Below are 23,847 nucleotides of genomic sequence, written 5' to 3'. Positions count from 1 at the left end.
TAACTCAGCTGTCCAGAATGGCAAAATTTCTGTTAAAAAATTCTATCTATAAAAATACTAACTGTATAGCACCTATCTGCAGGCAACAAATTTCTGTTCACCCTTTAAATCTTACCTGCTCTGTGAAGACTTTCCCATTACACTGGGCATTGTCTGTTTGTTTTCTTCAGGCTCCAATGTGTCTTGTACAGACTTTTGGCAATGTACTTGTCTCACTGTATTGTAATGACCTATTTGTCTCTTCCCACGGACTAGGCTATGAGCTTCTTGCAGACAGTGGCTAAATCCTTTCACCTTGTGCCCTGAGAACAGTGCCTGAGACACATTAAGTGTCCCAGTGCAGTGAAGGTTGAGTGAATGAATGACAGACGCAAAGACAACTGAAAGGTGGATTCTGCCCCAGGAACTCAAGGGTTGAGTATTAAAAAGTGACCTGTAAACAAAGAATTATACTATAAGGTGACAAATGCTATAATCAAGCATGTAAAGTAAAGGGGAAGTAGCAGTCAATTTTATGTGTGTAGAGGTAACAAGGCTGGGCAGGGAAGGTTTTTCAAGAACCGTCTAAGCCAGAATTTAAGGCAAAGGTTGTTGCCAGTTGGACAGGGAGTACTGGTGTGCTAGGACCAACTTTTGCAGGGCTTGGGGTGGAGGGAAAGTCCTGATTTGTAGTATTTACTGATGTTTGTGGTGAAAATACGCCCCATCATGGCTGATTTCGGGTTAAAAACTGGCTGGCAAAATTCCTGAATATTTAACAAGCAGTTTTCTCTAGCTAGTAGGAGCTGGCTCCCGCATACCACTGGAGGGGGTAATAGGATGGATTCAGGGAGAGGGAATTCTAGGTAGCACAAACAGGTTGTCCAACTACAAGTAACAATCTGGGAAATCACAAGTAGCATACTACTGAAGTGTAAAGGAGAAGAGTCAGCAGTTAGATGGAGAAAAGCTTAGTTTACCAGGCTGAGGAACATGAACTATATCCCATAGGTGAGCCATTGAAGGGTTTTAAGTAAGGGAGTGACATGACCATATCTGGTCTTTAAAGAGATCATCTTAGGAGAAGTGGAGAGAGTAAATAAGAGGAGAAATTAGATAGGAAAGCTAGTTTGGCAGCTACTGTAGTCCAGAAAAGTGGTATAGGGGCCTGAGCTGAGGCAGTAACCGAGGATCTGGAAAGGAGACCGACTTAAGATGTATTTTGGAGGTAAATCTTCAGGGCTTGATAACCAATTATTTGTGGGAGGTGGTGAGAAAGAGGAAAGAGTAGACAATACCTCTTAGGCTTTTAGTTTATGTGTCTGGGAGCACTATACTGGAATAACCAAACAGGAAATGTAAGAAAAAAATGGTAAGTTTTTGTTCTGGATGCGTGTGTGTGTGTGTGTGTGTGTGTGTGTGTACGCACGCGCACGTGCACGTATGTGCTATGTAGCAGTGGGGTGGAGGGAAGGATGGAAAGTAACAATCAGTTCGGCTGATTTGAAATGCGAGTTGAACATCAAAAGTATCCATATCCAATAGTGATTCAAGAACTCAGAGAAAGAGGTTAGCAAAGAAGATTCTAGAATTGTCATCATATTGGGGCAATTAAAACTATGGAAGTAGATGAGATTGCCTAGGGAGAAAAACCTGGCCATTTAGATTAGACCAGGTCACAATCTAATCAAACTCCAATTTCCCTTTGGGATGATCTCATTCATGTGACTTCTGAGAAGAAAGGATAAGAGAGGAAATATTCTAGCACAGAGACTGAATAAGAGTTATTCCCTTCTAATACAAAATATGACCAAAAAAAACCCCACATACAAATGGAACATAATGAAGGTTTTATATATCTTAAGCCAGTACTGCAGGACCTAATAGGTTTCGCTCTTTTTGGAGCTCATCAGCTGCAGGTAACGGCTCATGTTGACTCTGATACAGGGTATCAGTACAGCATTCTGTCATTTACAAGCCTCCCATTCACAGTCTTCTATTACTATATTCTGCCAATTCTTGGGGTTTCCTTAGAACTAACTAAAAGAAGCTTTACATTTAGGTCCTGAAGGCTTTGATGGGGCAAAGTACCACATTCTTTTTGCTAAATCCCCCAAAGCTGACTATCAACAGCCTAGACTGTCGTCCGCCATGTAAGATGGTCTACTCTACTCTTAAAGCACTGTAGAACAGATCCAATCACATAAGGCGTGGCAGGCCTCAAGCTGTCCAGAGAATCCTGCTGGCCCTGACATCCCTGCCTTATCTCTAAATTTTTAGGGCTATTTCTTCATCCCTTTCCTTTATGCTTCTGGTAGTAAATCTAGAATCAAGGTTAATTTGAGAGAAAAAGGAACAAAGTAAAATTAATACATAGAAATCTTTAAAGCAGAATATTTTATTGTGACATTTCCTGAGAATACACTGTACAGCCTGTGTAGGCATACATAAATATGTACTAAACACTGGCATCCAGGGATGTGACAAACTATCATTTGTGCTACGGAGATGGAGGAAAACTATATATATTTACTTTTATAAGCACAAATATTTCTAGTGACTTTAGGAACTGAGTGGCTGCAGTACAGGAAGTTACAATGAGACTTTTTATTGTACACCATTTTTAGTTTTGAACATGTGAATATTCAAAAAATAAAAATTAACACATATCTGCACCTTTCTCTTACACACTGAGCTGTGTGTTGACAGGATGGTGCTGACAGAAATGGCTCTGAAACTCACAAGGCTGGCCATCTTTGTTTTTGTGATTCTTAGAGCCTCTTTTTAATATCTCCTCAGAGTCTTAATTTTATCTTCGCATTCTCACAGAACCAGAGCCCCAGGACAGAACGTTAATTTTGTTTAGCAACTGTTTAGTTTAAAACTTAAATGCCTTAAGGTTAAAAAAAAAAGTGAGTCCTCACAAAAATACCTCCTACTTTCTTTCATAGTTTCTCACCTTCTTAATGAAGTAACATCAAATAATGGACAAAAAAAAAAAAAAATCTAGAAAGAAAGGAGAGAATTGAAAATGATATTTCTAAAAAGAATATAAAGAAAAGTACAGAGAAGGATCTGTGAAAGGAAGAAACAAGTAAAAATGTGAAAGTCTGATGACAAATTTGTATCACTGTATTTCAGTGGCTCATGCAGCAAATGGAAAGGTATTTATATTTATGACCATTATGTTAAAAGAATGGCAGTAAAGCCTGACATAAAGGTATGAAATAGATTTATGAACCCAAAACTAAAGTTTGTCTCATCACTCTACAGCCATTGCCAACTCTCTGGAAATTCATCACCCACACATCGCCTTAATGTTTATCTTAGTCAAGAAAGAAACTATGAACAACAAAAAAATTTTAATCACCATTTTGGTGGCTAGAAGAAAATATTTTCAGCCAACTTGCAGACAGAGACTATGTAAAAAAAATATACCAGATGTCTCACATCTCGCAGAAAGCATGAATTAGTCTGCAATTTGGTTCTAATGAGGCAGTGTGCACTAGTGCGGCTGTACCGATGGGTTACAGCCAGCATCTGTTCTGTTGGTGCCTCGGTCATTCCAGTTGTTGAATATTTTGAATGCCAGCCCTGGTTCTAGTATCACACATCTATGAATCCACGTGGCCTAATACTTCTAGGTGAGCCAAAGGCCCAGGCCTGTGAAAATGCATGGAAAACCTAGAACTAAGCATGCCCATGACACTTGAACATGTCTTTGTCAGAGTTATCAAGCCACTGGTTGATACTGGTGGCTCTAATAAAATGTGTGATTCTGAAAATAGTACTCTTAATTACTGAAAGAAGTACTCTTTCTTAGGTTTGGGTCAGAAAGAGAACTGCAGAGTTGGGAGATTAGCCAAGTCTCCCATCCATTGCAGAAATCCCTTCCATGATATGTGTGTGAATCCAGTAAGCCTTTGCTTGAACATTTCCATTGACAGGAAATTAGTTCTCTTTTTCTTGGAACATCTCATTCCAATACTCTTACTTAACACAGGTAGGGTCCTCCTAATCGATTTCTGGATCCTTCTCTTGCAGTTCCCTAAAAAAATAATTTTCAAAAAGCAGCTCTCTACTTTTTTGAACACTTTCTCTTTTATTGAGGTTTTTTTCACTCTCAAGATTCAAGGGTTACGTCATGGTTGATTTGGGCATGATCATTCTTGCTCTCTTTAGTCCTGTATTCACTACCTCTGAGATACGGGTTTTTACATTTAAAAACACCTAACACTCAATATCCCTCCATTTCTTTAAACTCCTTTCCCAACATAATAGGCTCTTGTTACTGTTACTTGTTACTTATTTAAAAACTGAATACATCATTTATTATTGTTTTTTATAATCTGTATTTTAATTTAGCCACTTTGTATTTTCATCATTCTCCCATTATCTTTTGCATCTCAAAAAAGACATTTTACAACTTCCTTTAGAGAAGGACTTCTAGAAAGGATCCAGTAATAGCAATTCTTTGTTTTGCTGTCTGAAAAGACCTTCATTTTGCCCTCTTTCTTGAAAAATATTTTTACTGGATATGGAATTCTAGGTTGATTAATTACTTTCTTTCAGAACAGTTTAGGTGTCATTCCACTGCATCTGGCTTCCTCTGTTGCTATTGAGAAATCAGCTGTTAGTCTCCTTTGAAGGCAGTCTTTTTTTTTTCTGACTGCTTTTAAGATCTTTGGCTATGAGGTATGTCTGTAATATATGCATTTTTTTTTCCCTTTTAATCCTGCTGGGGATTTGTTGGGCTTCATTAAATATTGCCTCTGTCCCATATTCTCTTTTCTTCTAGTATTCCAATTAGGACATTTTATCTCCCACAACCCTTAAACTCTCTTTCAGTCTGTCCTTCTATGCTGCCTGTCCATACAATTTCTTTGGGTCTACCTCCCAATTCACAAATAATTGTTTTTTTTTTTACTATTTCCCTGAATATTATCTCCTCTATTCAACCCACCATAACAAATGCTGTTGATGGATTCTGCCTTCAAATCTCTGAGTTATTCCTGAATACTTGGTTCTACTGTTATCATCCTAGTTTTGTGCCTTATCTACTTTTAGCTAAGTTAGAGGGGTCTGGGGGATCTAAAACTTAGCATGCACACAACTAAGGCTTTAGCTTTCTAAAATATGGACTTGTTACTTTGGCCTATTACAGAATCTTCATCATCCCCCTCTACTTCATGATGACCTGAGCCCTAAAATATCATCTTTCCAGGATCTGGTCTGATTTTTGCCTATCCAAGGACAGATTCACAGCCCTAAATAGGCCCGTTTTCTTTCTGTCCCCTGCACAAGCCATGTACATTTTTGCTACCGTGCTTTTGATCCACAGTCTTTTTACCAAAATATACCAAACATGCTCACTCTGCTTTCTGATTTGTGTGGACAGTATATATTTTAATTTTTCACTCAGTTAGATATAATTCTTTAGTAAGAAGTAAGTAGCTTAACTAGAATTCAGAATTAGGTATAACTCCAAAGTTTATGCTCTTTCTAATATATAGCACTACCCCTCGGTATTCAATAAATGTTGTTTCGCATAAGAAGCTAGATGCTATAAAATCAGACATAACAATGCTTTACATTTAACTGGTTTATCTTAGCTTGGTTGGAACAAAACAGAATTTTAAATGGCATTAAAGTTTTTTTAACTTTATGCATATAAGTAAATTTCTCAGGAAATCTGCTCAAATAAAATTACTCATTCTCTGAATCTCTCTAATCAAACTATACAACCTACTTCAGGGTAAATGCTAACTCCTAAAATTGTTAGCCTAAAGGAATAGCTCACATATCCGAAGTTCACTCCAAGGACCACTCCAGTGTCAAGGAAAAAATATTAAAAGCCTAATTTTATAAATTATTCTTATGGTGATAAACAACCAATCCCGTTAAAACAGGCTGCACTACACCAAACTTACCCAATTCACTTTATAACAAATAGTCATTATCTTTAGGCTAGATTTTAATACTCACGAGAGTGACTGTTATTTGGGGTTTATAATACAGAACCCTCCTTCTGCATTAAAGTGCTCTTGTCTCTCTTTGATTTCTAAGTAATACATAAGAAATCAAATTGTCTTGAATTATCTTTAATAATTTATAGGGTCAGTTTTTAATGGATTTATATTACATATGTATATTTCTTACATATATTATAGTACATATATGTATTTTACATATATATTTTACACGTGTATATATATATATATATATATATATATATATATATATATATACATACACACATGTGTAAAAGAACCCTCTCGGCATAGATTTTTTGAAAATAGTTGCTTAATTCTAGGCCAGTAAGGGAGGATACACTGGAAAAGTAAACTATCCTTAGTATTTCTCTCATAGGACAGAACTTATCTCTCTTACCTTTCCTGTCCCGTCCTTCATCAACACATACTGGCAGACTTCCTAGGGCAATGCAGAAATCCAGACAAGAGAAGGAAGCACACTAAAATAATGGAGGACAGGCTACAGAGGATGGACAGTGTCAGACATCATGTGGGAGAAAAGAAGGAATTATCACAGTTAGCCACTTTGTTCAAGAGAAACTAATACTAGTTATTTTAAAGGTAGAGAGATAAGAAAAAAAAAAAGAAAGCTCTTTTATTTCTTTGCAGCAAGGCTCCTTTTCATAAGAACAGAGGAGAGTTGCAATTAATTTGGAAATTTGTCTTCAGAGAAAGATATAACTTAGCAAACAGTACAAAGGGACAAATGGTAAGATTTTTCCAATTTAAAAATATTAATCAAGAGATATAATTATAGGCATTGAGAAAAGAAAAAAAAGAACTATAATCTAGAAGCTGTCAAGAGACCTGTTCTATCTTTCTTCTCCAAGAGAATACAGCTATTAAAAGCAATAGGAATCCCAATGTTTATAGGTAAAATGATGAATGAGGAATATGCATGTAAGTATCCTTAACTGTATGGTCTTACGCTATGTAAAACAATAATGTCGCATTTAACAATGGACTTCTAGAAACTGAAGGAAGTAGTCCAATGAGGAGCTTTTTCACATCAGGGACAATCTTCTGTACATATTTGCATGACATGAAATACCTCCTCTACCTCCTCCCTAGGAACTGACCCATCTACATACCACAGTGCTTGAAATACCACCATTGGGAGACAAGAATCCTTCAGATTTAATACAGCCTTTGTAATTTACTACTTTTTTCCACCAAATGCGAGAGCTGCAAAAGTTTGAAGCTACTCACACTGGCAGTGTGATTTTATTTCTTCCAATTAGAGACAGTTAATAAAGACGGATACCTGCATGGATCAAGGCATAGGAAAGGGGGCAAAAGAGGATATGGAACTTTAGAAAAACTATTTTACACTTGGGTATAACCAGTTGCTGTTATGAATACAATATAGGTTAAAGCCTCTGTATATGTGATTTAGACATTTCTCGAAAAATATTTTTTTAACTTTAAGATTTTATTTTTAACTCATGTATAGTTAACAGGGCATTTCTTTAAAATTAATGTTCAATTTTGACAAGTCAATTAAAGTCATGACATTTCTAGACAAGGTAAATGATAAGGCTACATTTTGTCAATAAGGCTATATTTTCTGTAAAGTAAAAGGTAATTTATGTAAGAATAAATTCATTTTGAAAATTTAAGTGATTTTTATCAATTCTGATACTATCTGAATTGGTCTATCCAAAGTTGTTAAATCAAATGCATACCTCATATTCTTTTCTGCAAACTTTGGAAATATCATTTTTTGAAGATGCCTAAAAGATAACAAATTTCTCCATTAATTTATTACATATGCTATTCAACACAGGACAAAAAGAACACAAATTAATACATGTTACTTGGTTTGCTATTCTTTACTTCATCAAGAAAAACCTTATGCTCTAATATTTAAAAGTTCCTAAAATACAACAAACAAATTTCATCCAAGTTCTTTAAAATAAACATCAGCCCCAGAACCTACCCGATATGTTAAAGCTTTGCTCTTTTATGGCTTTAATCTCACATAATAACAGGGTCCTTTTGTTATTTCAGAAACTAGATGACTTTGAAGAAAATGTAAATCAGAGAATTTTTTTTCTTAGTTGAAATCCACTCTGTAGCAAATTTTCTTGTGAAGCTCTGCCAGGGCATTTATATTTTGCTTTTTCTTTAACCCTTCATATTCTAAATTCTCCTACTGACTTACGAGCCAATTTCCTCAGCAAAGATCCATATGCAATGGAGGGGGCAACTAAAGAGGAAAAGGCTTTGTCAGGCAATTAACAAAAGTCATTTTTATGTAATTCTCTTTATGCACCCTCCCACCCCCCATCCATTACAGTTCAAGCCTCTGCAACTCAGCTTCACCTCAATGGCTGGAGGACAGCAGCAGATCACTAGACTGTACACTGCTCAAAGAGTGTTGCTCAGGCTAAACAGCACAGTGGTCTGTATGAAAGTAAAGGTGACACCATGTCTCATGTACTCTGGTCCAGAAACCAGTCACTAGAAGAAGAAAGTAAGAGAAGGCTCTCCAGCTGTGATTTCAGGTCCATCTAAATTTCCCACTTAAATCTACTCTCACCGCTTGGGAGTATGAGGAGCTAGGAGACCAGTTCTCCCACAGCACTCTGAGGAGCCACTATGAAAATATACACAGTGAGGAAGAACTCAACTTGAATTGGACCAGAGATCTATCAGATCAAAGAGAAGTCACAGTTCACCGTAGGAGTCATGCTCACCTCAGGAGCAGAGAAGGGATAAAAGAACATGCCCAGGGTAAACCCATGATGAAAGAGAGAACGGAAGATGAAAGCGAAATAAGCCAGCTGTGTCATCTGCTCTCATCCAAGCATACTCTAAATTTACACAACCATTCGGAGTCACTCAGCACTGACTAAGCATGACCACAGGAAAGTACAAAAGGCCTCGGCTCCTGTAATGTTCTTTCTTTGCAGGGCAGAGAAAAGTTAAGGAAGAATAAGAGAAGGTTGAGTGTCTTACATGCAGCAGCCACAAATGAGAAAGCAGCAAGTCTAAAAGGAAGTGGTCTATGTAAGAAATGCTAAATTTGTAGTTTTTATGGGTCACCCCTCCAAAGGTATGAGGTAGGCAAGGTCCAAGACATAGACGCAGCTAATACTCAAACTGTATCCCATGCTGCTCACGAGCCTGATTGCCATGTTACCTGCTTGCATGCCTGTCGACACTCCAAGGTAATAGCCAGTTCACAGCAGCCTAAGCCAACCCAGCCATCAGACTTCTTAAACACACCTTAAAAACAAAAAGTTCAAATGTTTCGGTCATAAGGAGTAAGAAACACAAATGGCATGCCCAATTGGTTCGTGGATACCAGTAAAAGTCAAAGCAGGTGTCTACAGGAAAACTAGCTCAGATAACAAGGCCTCGAAATTATTAAGGCCCTCCTCCCCTGCTTACTCCCAATGCTGCCAGTCTTCTCAGAGGCCCTTACAGCATAATTACCAGGTGCTCTGTTTTTTTTCTCTCTTCCCTCTGCCCACCCTAAACTCTCTTTAGACCACTCTCCCTCTTGGGTAAACAGCATCTCTACAGGACACACAGGTTAAGGAAAATAAGGAGAGTGAATCAGAGGCAAAGACTGTGAATCAGAGGCAAAGATTCCAATTTAACTTAACATGCAAACAAACAAAAAGGGCATAAGGATTATTGTACTCAAAATATTAAGTAACTAGAATGGTGTAAAACCTATGATGCTGTTTAGAAATTGATACTTATTGAACAGAAAAATACATCTTCTGTGGGTAAGAATGGACTTTGGTGGGTACACTTAATTATGGGGCAAAATGACTACTCTGTTGCAGTTTATACTCAGCAGCTGTTCTCCAACCAAATTACTGTGATATTGAAAGGTGATGCAATTATAAAAAGTGTTCTAATGAATTTTTTACATCCACTTTTGCAAGTATAAATGTCAACGAATGACTCCTAGGATAAAATTAGGAGACACAAGTAGTAATTATGAAAAGAGAAAAGACATATGCTCATAGGCATGTGGCAAATTTCACCTTATCTATTTTCAGAAATATTTTACACTGCTTCCATGTAATACATATGTCTGCAAATTCACATCTAAGTTATATTATTATTTAATATAATAATATACTAAATTGAAGGTATAAAGAATTCAATGCAATAGCTAACATAGTTCTCCAAATGAAATTAGGACTTAACACAACAAATAGAAACATTCTGCTAAAAAACAAAAGTAAACAAATGGCCTGCAGATGGACAAAGCTCTCAAAATTATAAACCACCCCAATTTTTAAAATTGGCTAGAAATACTGAGTATCATAAGCTTCTGTATCCCTACATGTTTTAATGGTACAAAGGGCAAGAGACTTGCATCTAGCCCCATTGCTTAGTACAGTTTCCTCTAAATCTCTGGTGCTTACTTTCAGAATCACTCACATTTTCATTATTTTGAATGGAACCAATGTAGGTCATAAATTCTGTGAACTTTTATACCCTACTGCAGTATACTGCTGCTTCCATACACCTAGTAGCCTCTTAGAAACTATTAAATTGTCCAATAAGCATTTATAATATTATGTACAAAGGACTCCATTAGGTATTGTATGGGCTATGAAATAGATAAAATATATGATTTACCCAATTATGGAGATTACACATGGAGGTATACTATCTTAGATATATATTATATACGAATAATTCCAGAACATTAGGTAGAGGGATAATTGAGAGAACAAGCAAGGATATGGCCGATTCCAAGAAGGCAAATAGTCCAACTTGTTTGAAATACAAACTTCAAACAGTGTGAAAGCCTTTAGAGTTCAGAGATACATAAAATACACTTCCTTTTTTCCTTTTAAGGCACTGGCTTTAATCAGAACTGTAAGACTGTGAATGCCAGGCTAGGGAGTCTGAGCTTTATTTTGATGGAAGTGGATATCCCCAGAGAGATTTTCTTCTTTTTGAAGGAGCCGGGGAGGACAGCTATGATACGTTGAAATACCACCTACAAGGTTGTTACAACAGTCTACCCCAAGAGCATAACAATACTGGTAGGAGTAGAAAGGACAGATGCAAGATTTTCCAAGGGGAGAGTCAATAGAACTAAAAAGAAAAAGCAATCAAAGGTAACTTGAGGGATTCCAGTCTAGTGTCATTCACAAGACAGGCCGTTATGAGTCTGGTTTTAGGTTTGCACTTCAGTTGTCACCAGGATGCAGAGATCCAGGTAGACATGTCTAGAAGTCATGAGCTATAACTTGGATTTGAAGGTTGTCTTCCCAGGGCTGATTAGTTAACAGTTCTGGGAAGGAAAGCAATTATCAGGGTAAGTGTGGACAGAAAAGGGAAGGAATGACCCAAGTCCTTATGGGGGGAGAGGGGAGGTAAGAGAGGATAAGGGCATGAGGCCAAGGTGGAGTCATAAGGAGGTAATGGTCAACAGTGCTGCAAGGCAGTCAAAGGTGGTAAGTACTGAGAAAAGGCCAAAAGATTTAGGTACCATGAGATCCCGGTGAACTTGCAAAGACCAGTTTCACTAGAATGGTAGAAGTAGAGACAAGAGCACAATTAATTACTGAGTGAATGAGAATAAATTATACATTTGAAAATTTGAGTGCCTACCAAAAAGAGAAGATAGGAACTCAAGGGGATACATTAGGTTACAGGACTAAGACACAGATTTTACAATCACAAAATAAGTTTTTACACTTGATCTTAGCCAAAAGGCCGAGAAGCGATACAAAATAAGTTTTTAAAGATAAAATGCCAAATGTTATTTAGCTATTGCTTACCTGGCAAAGATGAATTCATACAACTCCAAATTTCAACCTAAAATTGTAATCACCAAAAGGCTTTTATATAACCAGTTCCTAAATATGACAATTCATACAGAAATTATGTACAGCTAATTTGATTATGTTTGTCTCTATTTAATCAATGTTCTAAGACTACATGAGTATCAAGCAGCTATTCAGGGGGAAAAAATAAAACTGAGATGCAAAAATATTGCTTGCTCTTTTCCCATCTTCCCATCTAAGAGCACTAATGAGGAGTCTGGGTTCTCAGGATGCTTACTGGAATCACTGTTTCTAAGCAAAAGACAAAGTGTCTGTAGAGCGAGTAAAGGCAAATGTGTCAGTCAGAATTGTTTGATCAACATTTCCCGCCTCACATAATGCAAGCTACCGTATCTAAAAAGGCTGTCTCATGTAAGCTCAGACTTCCTGAGCCTAGCCCATGAATATCCCGAACACTGAGAATGGCCCCAGCACTGGAGACATGTTAAGTTACATGATTCAGACAGGCAAGCCAATATATCTATAGTACACCAAAAAATGGGAAGATAGGAATAATGAGAAGTCACACATTTCCCCTTACCCCAAATTTAACTTTTGAAAATCAAAATAAGATTTAGTTACTATGGTTTTCATAAAATTGTCAAAATAATGAGTAAAATTCCAAATTCCAGATAAACTTTATAATGAAATTTAAAGACTGCAATACATGTACATTTAATATTATTTTTATAACTACATCATAGGATAAATGATAAAAGATGAAAGATAGTATCTACCGAGCAATCTGTGTGATGATCTTTTTAAAGTACCTTGCTAAATCGAACATTTTAATCTGATCACAACCTCAAACCATTTTGAAAAATTTCCTGAATCAAGGAGTTAACTCATTAGATGGCTTCATTTAGACAAAAGCTTCCATAGTTAAGTTAAACAAGACCTACCATTGTTTCAGGGCAATAATCTGGGGCTCGCTGTAACAGATGCTTTAGTCGGGATTCACTTTTTGAGGAGAATATCTATTTGACAAAACAAAACAAAACAGAAGGTTTTTGTGGCATTTTTTTTGGTAAGAAATAAGAATGGGCAAAATTTATTGTCCTCTATACTTATCAGTTGTCTAGAATATTTTCCAACTTCCTTTTATAAATGGAAAACCTTTTGAAAGATCTAAATTAAGCTGAGCTAACATCTCTTAAAAGGTTGGTTAGTTTGGCAAATAATCAAGAAAGTCCATATATGCAAGTCTAGACCCTTTTGTAATGACCAAAAATGGAGAAAACCGGGCTACCAAATCTGTTGGAGAACAAAGGAGAAAAAGAAAGAAGAAAACAGAAAAGAAAAAAAAAGTTCATTCTAAACTGTTCTATAAACTGCTTTTAGTTAACTGATGACAATGTAAAACAGATTACGTCATATCCTTGATATCAGTGACGAACAAATTTGTGAATAGCATTATGGCACAAACTTCCATAAAATGGCATTAAATAGAGACAAAGTCATGGTGGGGGGGGGGTAGGGGCTTTTATTTTATTTTTCATTTTTATTTAATTTATTTTTTTAATTTACATCCAAGTTAGTTATCATATAGTGCAGCAGTGATTTCAGGAGGCACAAAGTCATTTTTAATAAAGATGCTGAGGAGCTGACAAGTTTGTTTACCAGGCTAACTGGCTCTCTTCCAAAATAGAACTTTAATTAATGTGATTACAATTTGATGTCTCAGTAAATTATAAACCATTACATGTATCAGACAGAACTTCATGGTTACCTGCAAATAGTCAAGACTGTGAAATCCATGAATGCTAAGGACAATGAAAAAGGATTTATCTCCAGTTAGTTTTAATAGCCATTTTTCTCCCAAACTATCAACTATAATTAATAAGTGACAAGAGCTAGAATATCACCATTTTGCAACCCCTAGTGAATTAATGCATTTAGGCAATTATCAAGAATGGCTGTAATGTTAATTACAAAAAGAGACAACCAGACACAAACATTATAAGTAAGATCTGCTGAACAAACAAAACAAAATAAAAACCTAACCTGAATCTTATCAAGCCTCTGGACTTGTCTCATTAGGTAACTGCTAGCCATGTGTGACCATCTAAATTCAAACTCAAATCAGTTAAAATCAAATAAAATTTAAACTCAGTTCCTCAAACTTCTCTTTCTCTTCAATCTCTTTTTTTTTTAAGTTTATTTATTTATTTTGAGAGACAGAGAGAGGGAGTAAGTGCAAACAAGTGGGGAAGGGCAGAGAGAGAGGGAGGGAGAGAGAGAATCTCAAGCAGGCCCCACACTGTCAGTGAGGAGCCTGACTCAGAGCTTGAACCCACGATGAGATCATGATCTGAGCCCAAACCAAAAGTGATGCTTAACTGGCTGAGCCACCTAGGCACACCTTTCCTCAACTTCTTTAAACACATTTCAAATGTTTACCTGGCACATATAGCTGTGGCTACTATATTGGATCACACAGATACAGAATATTTTCATCACTGCAGAAAGCTCTCTGGATAGCCCTGCTTTAAATCTACCTACCACTTACTAAGACATACAGAGGAAAGAGGAACACATTAAATGATATCATGGGTTACAAACAGCATAATTCAGATTGTGAGAAACTCTACAGGATAAATGACCAGAATTATTCATTAAATAAGCAAAGTTAGGAAAGCAGTGTTTCCAAAAGCAGCAGAACTCTTTTAAAAGCTCCCTTATGGTGACACTATCTAGGGACCATTTCTGCTTTTAAAAGCTACTGTTCTGGCAGTAAATTTGCAGAAAACTTAATTTGCTATGTTGTTTTGACATGAAGTCTCTAGCAGTTACCTAGATGAGCTGAGTCACTGTCTTGTTTTATAATTAGAGAGTATCTTGCAAAATCTTTCTAAATTCACAATATTGTTTGAGAGAAGTTTTAATCCCAGTTAGGTAGCTCTCTAAATTTTAGGCAGTGACAAAATCTACATTATTGAAAACTCTTTAAAAGGCAATTGAGGCCATTCATTCTCAAGTGCCAAGGCCAGCACTACACAACCAAGGGGATGAAAGAAAGGCAGACTTTATGACCAGGTATTGTCTCAGTGGAATTTTACTTAAAAGGTTCAACCAGAAAAATTCAAATTCACAGTAAAGTTTGAAGAGCAGTACAACACCCACATAGTCTTCATGTAGATTACTCATTATTAACATTTTGCAACATTTGCTTTAACTCTCTCTACATACACAGATATTATTGCTATTTTGGAACATTTTATAATTCATTACAGACATGATCATTTATTCCTAAATCCCAGCATGTTATCTCCCAAGACCAAGGACACTGTCCTATGTCACTGCAATACAATCACCAAATTTAGGATCACAGCATTGATACATTATTACTAGAGCCCATATTCAAATTTCACCAATTTATCCCAATAACGTTATTTATAGCATTTTTTTTTAAATTCCAGGATCACATATTGCATTTAGTGTCATATCTCTGTAGTTCCCTTTAATCTTGAAGTTTCTTAACACTGATAACTTTGAAGACTTCAGGCTGTTGTTTTGAGGAATATCCCTCAATCTTGGTTTGCCCTATTGTTTCCTCAATGATTCAGGTTATGCATTTTTGGCAGGAATCCTACTAAAGATGCTGCGCTCCTTTTCAGTGCATCATGTCAGCAGACACACATTAATTTGTTCCATTACTGGTGATGTGAACTGTGATCACTTGGTTAAGGTGCTGTCCAACAGATTTCTCCGAAACAATTATACTTCACATAAACAGTTACATAACCAATAGCCTTAACAATTATTACATAAGCTTACCTGTTCACATACGTCATGGCACATTTGGTTATCCTTTGAATGATTACAACACAGTGCACCTAGGAGAAAAAATAAACACCAGATGTTGCCCACTGTTAATTTAAAAAGATGATTAAACTAAATCAGATGGCTACACAAAACACTTATTCAACAGATTATTATTCATTTTAACTCAACAAACTTTTACCACATACCTATCACAAGCCAAGGCCAGTGCTGGGTTTGAGGACATCGTCCCTGCCCTAAAGAAGCTTGCAGACTAACAGGGGAGATGGTCATACATACTTTCTGTGTGCCAGAATTTTACTAAATTTGCTTTATGCATTACACCTCATTCAATCCTTATAATTACTCTATAGGCTAGATTCTATTATTGTGCCTATAATGTAAGACTAAGCGATAAAAAGGAAGTGAATTTTGTTTTGGACATGTTAAATATAAGGTTCCTATTGGACACCCAGATGGAAATTCCAGTAAAATCAGAAAATTCAAGCCTGGATTGCAGGTAAAGTCAAGCCTAAAGATCCAATTTGGAAGTCATCAGTATAAAGGAGGTATAGTACATGGAAACGAGTGACATTGTCTAGGGAGAGTTCTAGTGAGAAGTGACCACAGCACCAAATTCAAAAAACACAAAATCTGAGACATGGGAAGGAACAAGGAAAGAGACAGAGATGCAACAGTCAGAGGGGTAGGTCAGCCTCGAGAGAGTAGCATTAAGAAGAGGGAGGAGTGTCATGCACTCAAACATACAAGTTAGATTGAAGAAACAAAAAAGGAAAGAATCAAAAAAGGAAATGGCCACTTAGTAATCCTCAAAAGGTATTCTGTGGAGTAGAAGTGAATGATACTAAGGAGTAAACTAGAGGTGTGGAAGTATAGACAACAAATATAGGCTCTCAAGAAGTCTGGCAGAAATGGGAGGGAAAAAGAGAGTAGCAGTTACAGGAGGAAGCAGGATCAAGTTAAGAAAACTCTCCCTCCCCCTTTTTAGTTGGCCTTTGTCCCTGATTCCTTGGAGAAAGACTCTAAATCCTGGGAATTTCTAGAGTAATAGCTGTATCTTTGTTATGCCAGTGAGGTGGACTCCCCCCTCAGATAGCTTCAGGATGGGGACTGGCCTAGCCAGAAAGACTAGCCTTATGTTTAGAAGGCTGGGGCTTTGAGCCACAGGACATCAGCCCAACCTCCAGCAGGACAGGGAAATGGACATCAAGTTCAACCATATGGCCAATAATCCAATCAACCATGTCTATCTATATGATGGAATTCTAATGAATACTAGATATCAAAGCTCAGGGGACCTTTTCTAGTTGGTGAAGATGCTAGTGTGCCAGGAGGGTGATTCTATGAGGAGAAGGCACAGAAGCTCTGCATTTCCTCCCAGACCTCATTCTGTGTATGTCTCTTCATTTGGCTGGTCTTCCTGATTTGTATCCTTGATAATAAAACTGTGATCATAACTATCACGCTTCCCTGAGCTCTATGCATCATTCTAGTGAATTACTGATTCTGGGGTGGTTGCGGGAAGCCCGGATTTATAGCCAGTTGTTCAGAAGTGTGGGTGGCCTGGGGACTCCTAAGTGTGGCTCGTATCTGGGGTAAGTGTTGTGTTGTTCGGCATCATGCCCTTTAACCTGTAGAGTCTGTTCTAACTCTGGGTGGTTAGTGTCAGAACTGAACTGTCATACACACAGTTGTGGAAGAAATAGGAGATTCGAGAAATGAGGTGATTGCTGGAAAGGGATGTGGGTTAAAGAAAAGGCACTGAGTTTGGGGCTAGGGATACAACAGTGAATAAATGTTATGTTCTCTGACTTTATCCGGTCTGATGGTAGAACAAAGTCTAGACAAGAGGATAGGATATAAGGTCACTCACTAATAAATTAAGAGGAAAGCTGACAGCCTCCATTTTTCTTTAGTGAAACACAGATTAGGTTTGAAAACAAAAAGGGTTGAGATGGGGTTGGGGGCTTGAGGTGAAATTGTAGAAGTGTGGAACAGTCACTTCAGAGAATAGAGAAAGGCAACTATAAATAGGTCCCTCAAACTTGTATTCTACTCATGACTTTTAGTATCTATCCCTCAGGAGAAAAATTTCATGTTCAAATAAACTGGGAAATAAGGACTAAAAAAAGTTACAGAGAATTCCTTACTGCAGGACCAAAGCCTTTAATATGTTTATATATTATTAATCTCCCAAAAAGGGATCCAAGTAGACAGACTTCTCAGAGCACAGAACATTTTTTTCATGCCACTTACTAAATTTCAGAATACCAATTTGAGAAACATGAAATTAGAGGAAAGGAGAAATGTTGCCAAGCAGCATTACAAGCCTAAGGAAATGCATAAATTGGCTATAAAGATAATCAGCAGGGACATGTTATTATTCTAGAGTGGACCTGACTGGAAAAAAGATACAGCTAGCTGGATTGATCAGGAGCTGTCAAAAGAGACAAGAAGATGAAAATATTTCAGACAGCTGGATCTGATACAATAGTTTAAAACAGAAATTTGCAACATAATCTCTTCAAATGCAATCTATACAATTTCATTACACAAAATAGATGAAAGAAGAGCTTTTTTAGTGAAGGTAGGATTTGTATGGGGGGGGAAGGAAAGAATAAATAGATGAATAAAATAAGTCCTCTTTAGATCTTACAAGGAAAGCCTTCTACATTCAAAACTGGAAATTGTTCTCTATAAAACAGTGTCAGAGTATATGATACTACTGGCATATTACTATAGTTTTGTTCCATAGAAGACGATTGTGGGGCTGGCTTTCCAATATTATTTCTATGAAAAAAAAAGTGGCTTCAAGTTCTAAACGCTTGACTTACAAATTCTGAAGAATATAAAAACGTCACTAAATCAGAAGAAGAAAAAGTCCCTTGTTTGTAAAGCTATAGTTACTTTCTTAGAAACTTTAATTCGAGGGGAGAGGGGGGCAATCACTCATGAGGCTTTCTCAAAACACCCTTTCTTCCCTGCCATGTCATGCTAAGCTTCCCCCCACCCCCATCTTCTAAGATTTAGTTATGTCCCCAGCCTCATTACTCATTAGAATGGGGAGGGCAGGTAGGAAAAAGAAAAACAAAACACAAAAGAGGCTCTCCTGTGTGATAATGATGTACTCTTTTGAAGTCCTGTAGAAATTGCCACTTTCTACTAGCCTCTAACACAAAGGTCATTTGAGGGCAAAAAATCCAGCTGATCGTGAGCAAAGATAACTCAGGATAACATATGGTCCCAATAAGCACAAGCTTAGCAAAAAGTAAACAATCAGGCAGACAAGAGTCTGATTTGGGCCTGGGGATTTTTGAAAAACAGTTTCTTGGAGCAAAGGTCTATTTCAGAACAGAACAAAATGTGTTATAATTAAAAGTCCAATAACAATGGAAAGTTTTATTAAAAACATAAATATAAAAGCCTATTTTTTTCCTATTTAATAGTTAAGGTCCAATTTACAATGTAGTCACCCCCAAAGTTAAATTTTTAAAATAGTTCTTTTTTTTCACTAAGAAACTCCAAGCTTTGGAAAATAAAAAGAACAATGATCTATAGTCCCACTGTCTTGCCAGAACCTATGTTGACATTTTGACATATTTCTTTCTAGTCTTTTCAAAAGCCTTCTGATAATTCTGACAATATGGGATTACAGAGGGCAGCCCAAAGTCTTCTGGTAATAACTCCCTTCCCCCTCCCAATGGAGCATTCCTCTGTAATAGTGCATTTCCTCCCTTGAGAGGGCTGCCACCCTCCATGAACAGGCTCAGGGGACCTAAACTCCATCACATTTTCCGTACCCTCTTCTTAACCTTAGCCATTATTACATTGGCGCACATTTTCCTTCCTTTGAAACTTGTTAGAATCTTTAACACTGCATATTTTTCAAGAAATAAATGTCTTCAAATAGACATCAATTCATATGCCTTCATTAAGAATGGGGAGAAGGGATTCAAATGCAATTAACGTGGTAATTAAAGGTCTTTGTCTTTTTTAGAGCTATTAAAATGGGTTAATTGGGTCATTTAACAATTAGAATCCAAAAAAAACTCTCCAAAGCCTTATGTTTTTATATGGCAATGGATTCTAAAAATACTTTGTATTTATAATTTGTTTTTAAACTAATTTCTTATTCTTCAAGAAAAATAGTTTAAAACCTGCTTATTTGCATGAAATGGAATGGAACAGATAAAGGTAAATTAGTTCAAAATAAAATTTGATATTCACATTATGAAAATACAAAGCTCAGGTGTTATCCTCATTAACGACACATAAGGACAAGTGTCATATTTTGCACTCTTATTCCAAGAGTCTGTAATTATAAAATTAATAAAACAAAAACCCAAACAGATTGCTAAAAGACATGTATATTGGCTTTAAGGAGGTACAATCTAGAAATATGCAAGCAGAATTACCTAATAATTAGAAACATCAAGGTTTGGCTAATAGTTTGGGTCACATGTGTACTAAAGATAGGCAAGTAAGCAGGAAGCACATGCTCCAGCCACAAGGGAAAAATGCAACTTCTAAGACCAACCAGCACTTAAAACAACAAATACACACCCTAATCTAAAACTAAAATATTCATAGAATTATAGGATTTTTGAAGTTAAAAGGAATTTTGCCACAAAAACCTCCTAAAAGCTATAATTCAATTTAGTTAATTAAAAGCTATTCTTGTTTTCTTTTCTAAAGAAAATAAAGATTCCTCCTAATTAATGTCTTCCTAAAGAATTACTAAAACAGAATACACACACACACACACACACACACACACATATATATCCCGCACTGTTGAGAAAAAAACTAAATCTGAGCTGATACTAGAAAAGGTCATTCTAAATAAAAAAAGACATGTTAACAAAAAACTGATCTTGGGGCGCCTGGGTGGCTGAGTTGTTTGAGCAACCAACTTTTGATTTAGGCTCAGGTCATGATCTCATGGTTGGGTTGGTGGGACAGAGCCCCACCTTGGGCTCAGTGCTGACAGCCTGAAGCCTGCTTGGGATTCTCTCTCTGCCCCTCCCCTGCTCGCACTCACTCGCCTGCATGTGCACTCTTTCATTCTCTCTCTCAAAATAAATAAATAAACATTTAAAGCAATAAATAAATAAAACATTTAAAAGCTGATCTTACTTTCTTTTTTAACATTTTTTTAAAAAACTTGAGACAGAGAGAGTGCATATGTGCGTAAGCTGGGGCAAGGGGCAGAGGGAGAGAGAGAATCTCAAGTAGGCTCCAAGCTCAGGCCAGAGCCTGATGTAAGGCTCATTCTTACAACCCTGGAATCTTGACCTGAGCAGAAATCGAGTTGGACACTCCACCGACTGAGCCACCCAGGTGCCTCTGATCTTACTTTTAATCATATTTTTATTTTCAAAACAGCCTGGAAATTGACACTTTTAAAGCATTTAAATGACAACTACATCTTCAACTTATAAGTACATTCTTGCAATCATTATACTTATTCCTTTAAAGATATGTGTATGTTTGGGTTTATATACAAAATATATTATCACCTAAGGAAGAGCCAAACAGTAAAGTGATTACCCATATACGCACTATCTGCATTCAACATTGCTAACATTTTGTCATACTGCTTTATTTATCTAGAAAGATATATGTATTTTTTTCTGAATTATTGGCAAGTTACAGATATCCTTCTCCATTGCCTGCCAAACAGCCAATTATATTCATTTAAATTTTTAAAATAATTCTTTTTTTTTCACTAAGAAACTCCAAGCTTTGGAAAATAAAAAGAACAATGATCTATAGTCCCACTGTCTTGCCAGAACCTATGTTGACATTTTGACATTATTTCTTTCTAGTCTTTTCAAAAAGCCTTCTGATAATTCTGACAATATGGGATTACAGAGGGCAGCCCAAAGTCTTCTGGTAATAACTCCCTTCCCCCTCCCAATTACCAATATGACTGCCACATAGACCTTTCATAATGTCACTCTTCTAATAAAGGGCCCACAATGGCCTCTTGCGATTCCAATTCTAAACTTTGCAAATCTTCCTTTAACCTTACCTTCCCTGTCCTTCTATTATTTTTCAACAAGGAAAGCCTATAGTTACCTTGAACACTGCCTTCTGACTGAAATGCTTAGTGCCCTTTCCCTGCTGACCTAAATCCCAAATACTTTCAACTTTTAAATCCTACCTCAACTCTTAGTACCAATAACTCCAAGCTCTGTTTGATTTTTTGGCCCTGATATTCTAGTCAGAACTGGCAACCTTAACATTGCAATCTTCTCTAACCATATCATGTGTGTACTTAAGGTATCCCCAGTTTGACTGTAAACTTCTTGTATCCATTTAGCATAATGTTCAGCTCAAAAAATGTTATTCATTGGTTAATAAGTAACAATTTCCTAGTTATACAAAGGCTTTTATCAGCAAAAGGTACAAAAAGTTTTTTTTCTCCCACCATAACACTTTAGTACCACATTTCATATGGTGACTAACCCATAATTTAGCAATATCATAAGAGGTTTTGGCCTAAAACAGAAGATAAATTGGACAATCACATATGCAGGCACAGAAGTATGCAGCCAGCTGGGGATGGGCCCTGCAGCCATAGGTCAAGAAGAGTTGGGGCAGGGGAAGCTGAAATTTTATGGTAGTACAGAAACGATGAGTAAAAAGAAGAAGCTGGTTGGTGGAGAGTGAGTGGGAAATGCAAGAGATGCACAGAGAAGCTATGAAAGGTAGAGAGAGGCTGTCCCTAACAGCAGTCTTAGCTCCTGGCAGCTTTCCAGTTCCCACAGCAGCCCTCAGGGCTGCTCTGCTGAATTTCCTACCTTTGGATTTCCATGTGTCTCCCTGTTAGATGCTACACAACTAGCCCCCAATCCTGAGCTACCTTGGTTTCTGTTCCCTTAGGGGGTCAAAAAAACCTTAACCTAGACATTCATCATTAAGAAACAACTAAAGCGGGGGCGCCTGGGTGGCTCGGTCAGTTAAGCGTCCGACTTCGGCTCAGGTCATGATCTCACGGTCCGTGAGTTTGAGCCCCGCGTCGGGCTCTGTGCTGACAGCTCAGAGCCTGGAGCCTGTTTCAGATCCTGTGTCTCCCTATCTCTGCTCCTCCCCTGTTCATGCTCTGTCTCTCCCTCTGTCTCAAAAATAAACGTTAAAAAAAAATTAAAAAAAAAAAAAAAAAAAAGAAAGAAACAACTAAAGCAAATGACTCTCCTAAGGTCCTCCTCACGGATGCTAAAGCCAGTATTCTTGGATAACTCCTTTGCTCATTCTATGCTGCAGGCCTCCCATCTATAAAACAAAGAACCTAAAAGTATAAAGTCTGGCTCCCAGTGGTATATTCCATAATGAGAAAGTTTCTCTTAATACTATACTTTTCTTGATGTCTTCATGTTATCTGTGTGTTTTACAGCACCCATCACATTATGTGCTATATACTTGACTAAATCACATTTTTCCTCAGAAATACTCTCCAGATTTAGAATATAAACTGATACATACTACTATAATCACACAATGTTAGCAGTGTAGATATACATATATTGGTGATATTTAATGTCTGAATTTCCTACTAAACAATAAACCCCATGAAAGCAGAGACTATGTTTTTGCATATCACTTTGTATCTGGTGCCTATCACGGTGTCTGGCACTATTAACAGCTTAACAAATATTTGCTTAATGGATTACTGACAAGTATGAAATTTAGCTTAATGAGCAATAGACCTAGGGCAGTTATTCCTAATATCTATCTTAAACATATACAAAAACAGAACTTTTGATGCTCTTGGCTCACCTGCCAACTCTCCTCTAATCCGCTCCTCCCCATCTTCCCAACTTCAGTAAATGGCATCATGTTTTACAAAATTGCTCAAGGTAAAAAATCTACAAATAATCTTTAATTTTTCCTTCCCTCACTTCCCACATCCAATCCATCAGCAATATATCTTGAACCTCTCCTCTTCTATCTCCACCATCACTTCACTCTAAGTCACCATTATCTCCTGCTTCAACTACTACAGAGGTCTTCTAGTCAACCTGCTTTTACTCCTACCCTACCATAATCACATTTTTTTTCATTCAGCAGCTAGAGTGATCTAAAATATAAATCAAAGCTTATATCTCTTACATAGTAGTCTACCAGTTTCTTTCTGCACAATAAAATAATGCACAATAATCCTTTTGTGGCTTTTTGCAAGGCTCAGCATCATTAGCTCTAGCCTACTCTCCTGCGCCCTATGCTGCAACCAAACAGTTCCT

At 37.0% G+C, this 23,847-nt stretch overlaps 1 protein-coding gene and 1 pseudogene across 2 annotated transcripts in view; both read right to left on the bottom strand.

Annotated features, from left to right (window-relative positions):
* Positions 1-23,847, bottom strand: part of RECK (reversion inducing cysteine rich protein with kazal motifs) — a 79,674-nt gene that overhangs the window by 51,237 nt on the left and 4,590 nt on the right. Inside the window, exons 2-6 of one of the 2 annotated variants that reach the window (XM_042913544.1) lie at positions 15,596-15,654; positions 12,721-12,795; positions 11,774-11,810; positions 9,157-9,242; positions 7,697-7,744 (exon numbers count right to left, since the gene is read on the bottom strand). In XM_042913544.1, coding sequence (XP_042769478.1) covers positions 7,697-7,744; positions 9,157-9,242; positions 11,774-11,810; positions 12,721-12,795; positions 15,596-15,654 — 305 coding nt within the window. Of the gene's footprint in view, positions 1-6,369; positions 6,468-7,696; positions 7,745-9,156; positions 9,243-11,773; positions 11,811-12,720; positions 12,796-15,595; positions 15,655-23,847 lie in introns of those variants that run through there. The other variant, XM_042913545.1, reaches the window with a different exon arrangement.
* LOC122205752 lies at positions 11,585-11,720 on the bottom strand (annotated as a pseudogene).

The sequence above is a fragment of the Panthera leo genome, chromosome D4, assembly GCF_018350215.1.
Source record: "Panthera leo isolate Ple1 chromosome D4, P.leo_Ple1_pat1.1, whole genome shotgun sequence".
NCBI classification, from domain to species: Eukaryota; Metazoa; Chordata; class Mammalia; order Carnivora; family Felidae; genus Panthera; species Panthera leo.
Note: the sequence above shows the minus strand (reverse complement) of the source record. Positions and strands in the feature narration are given on the sequence as shown.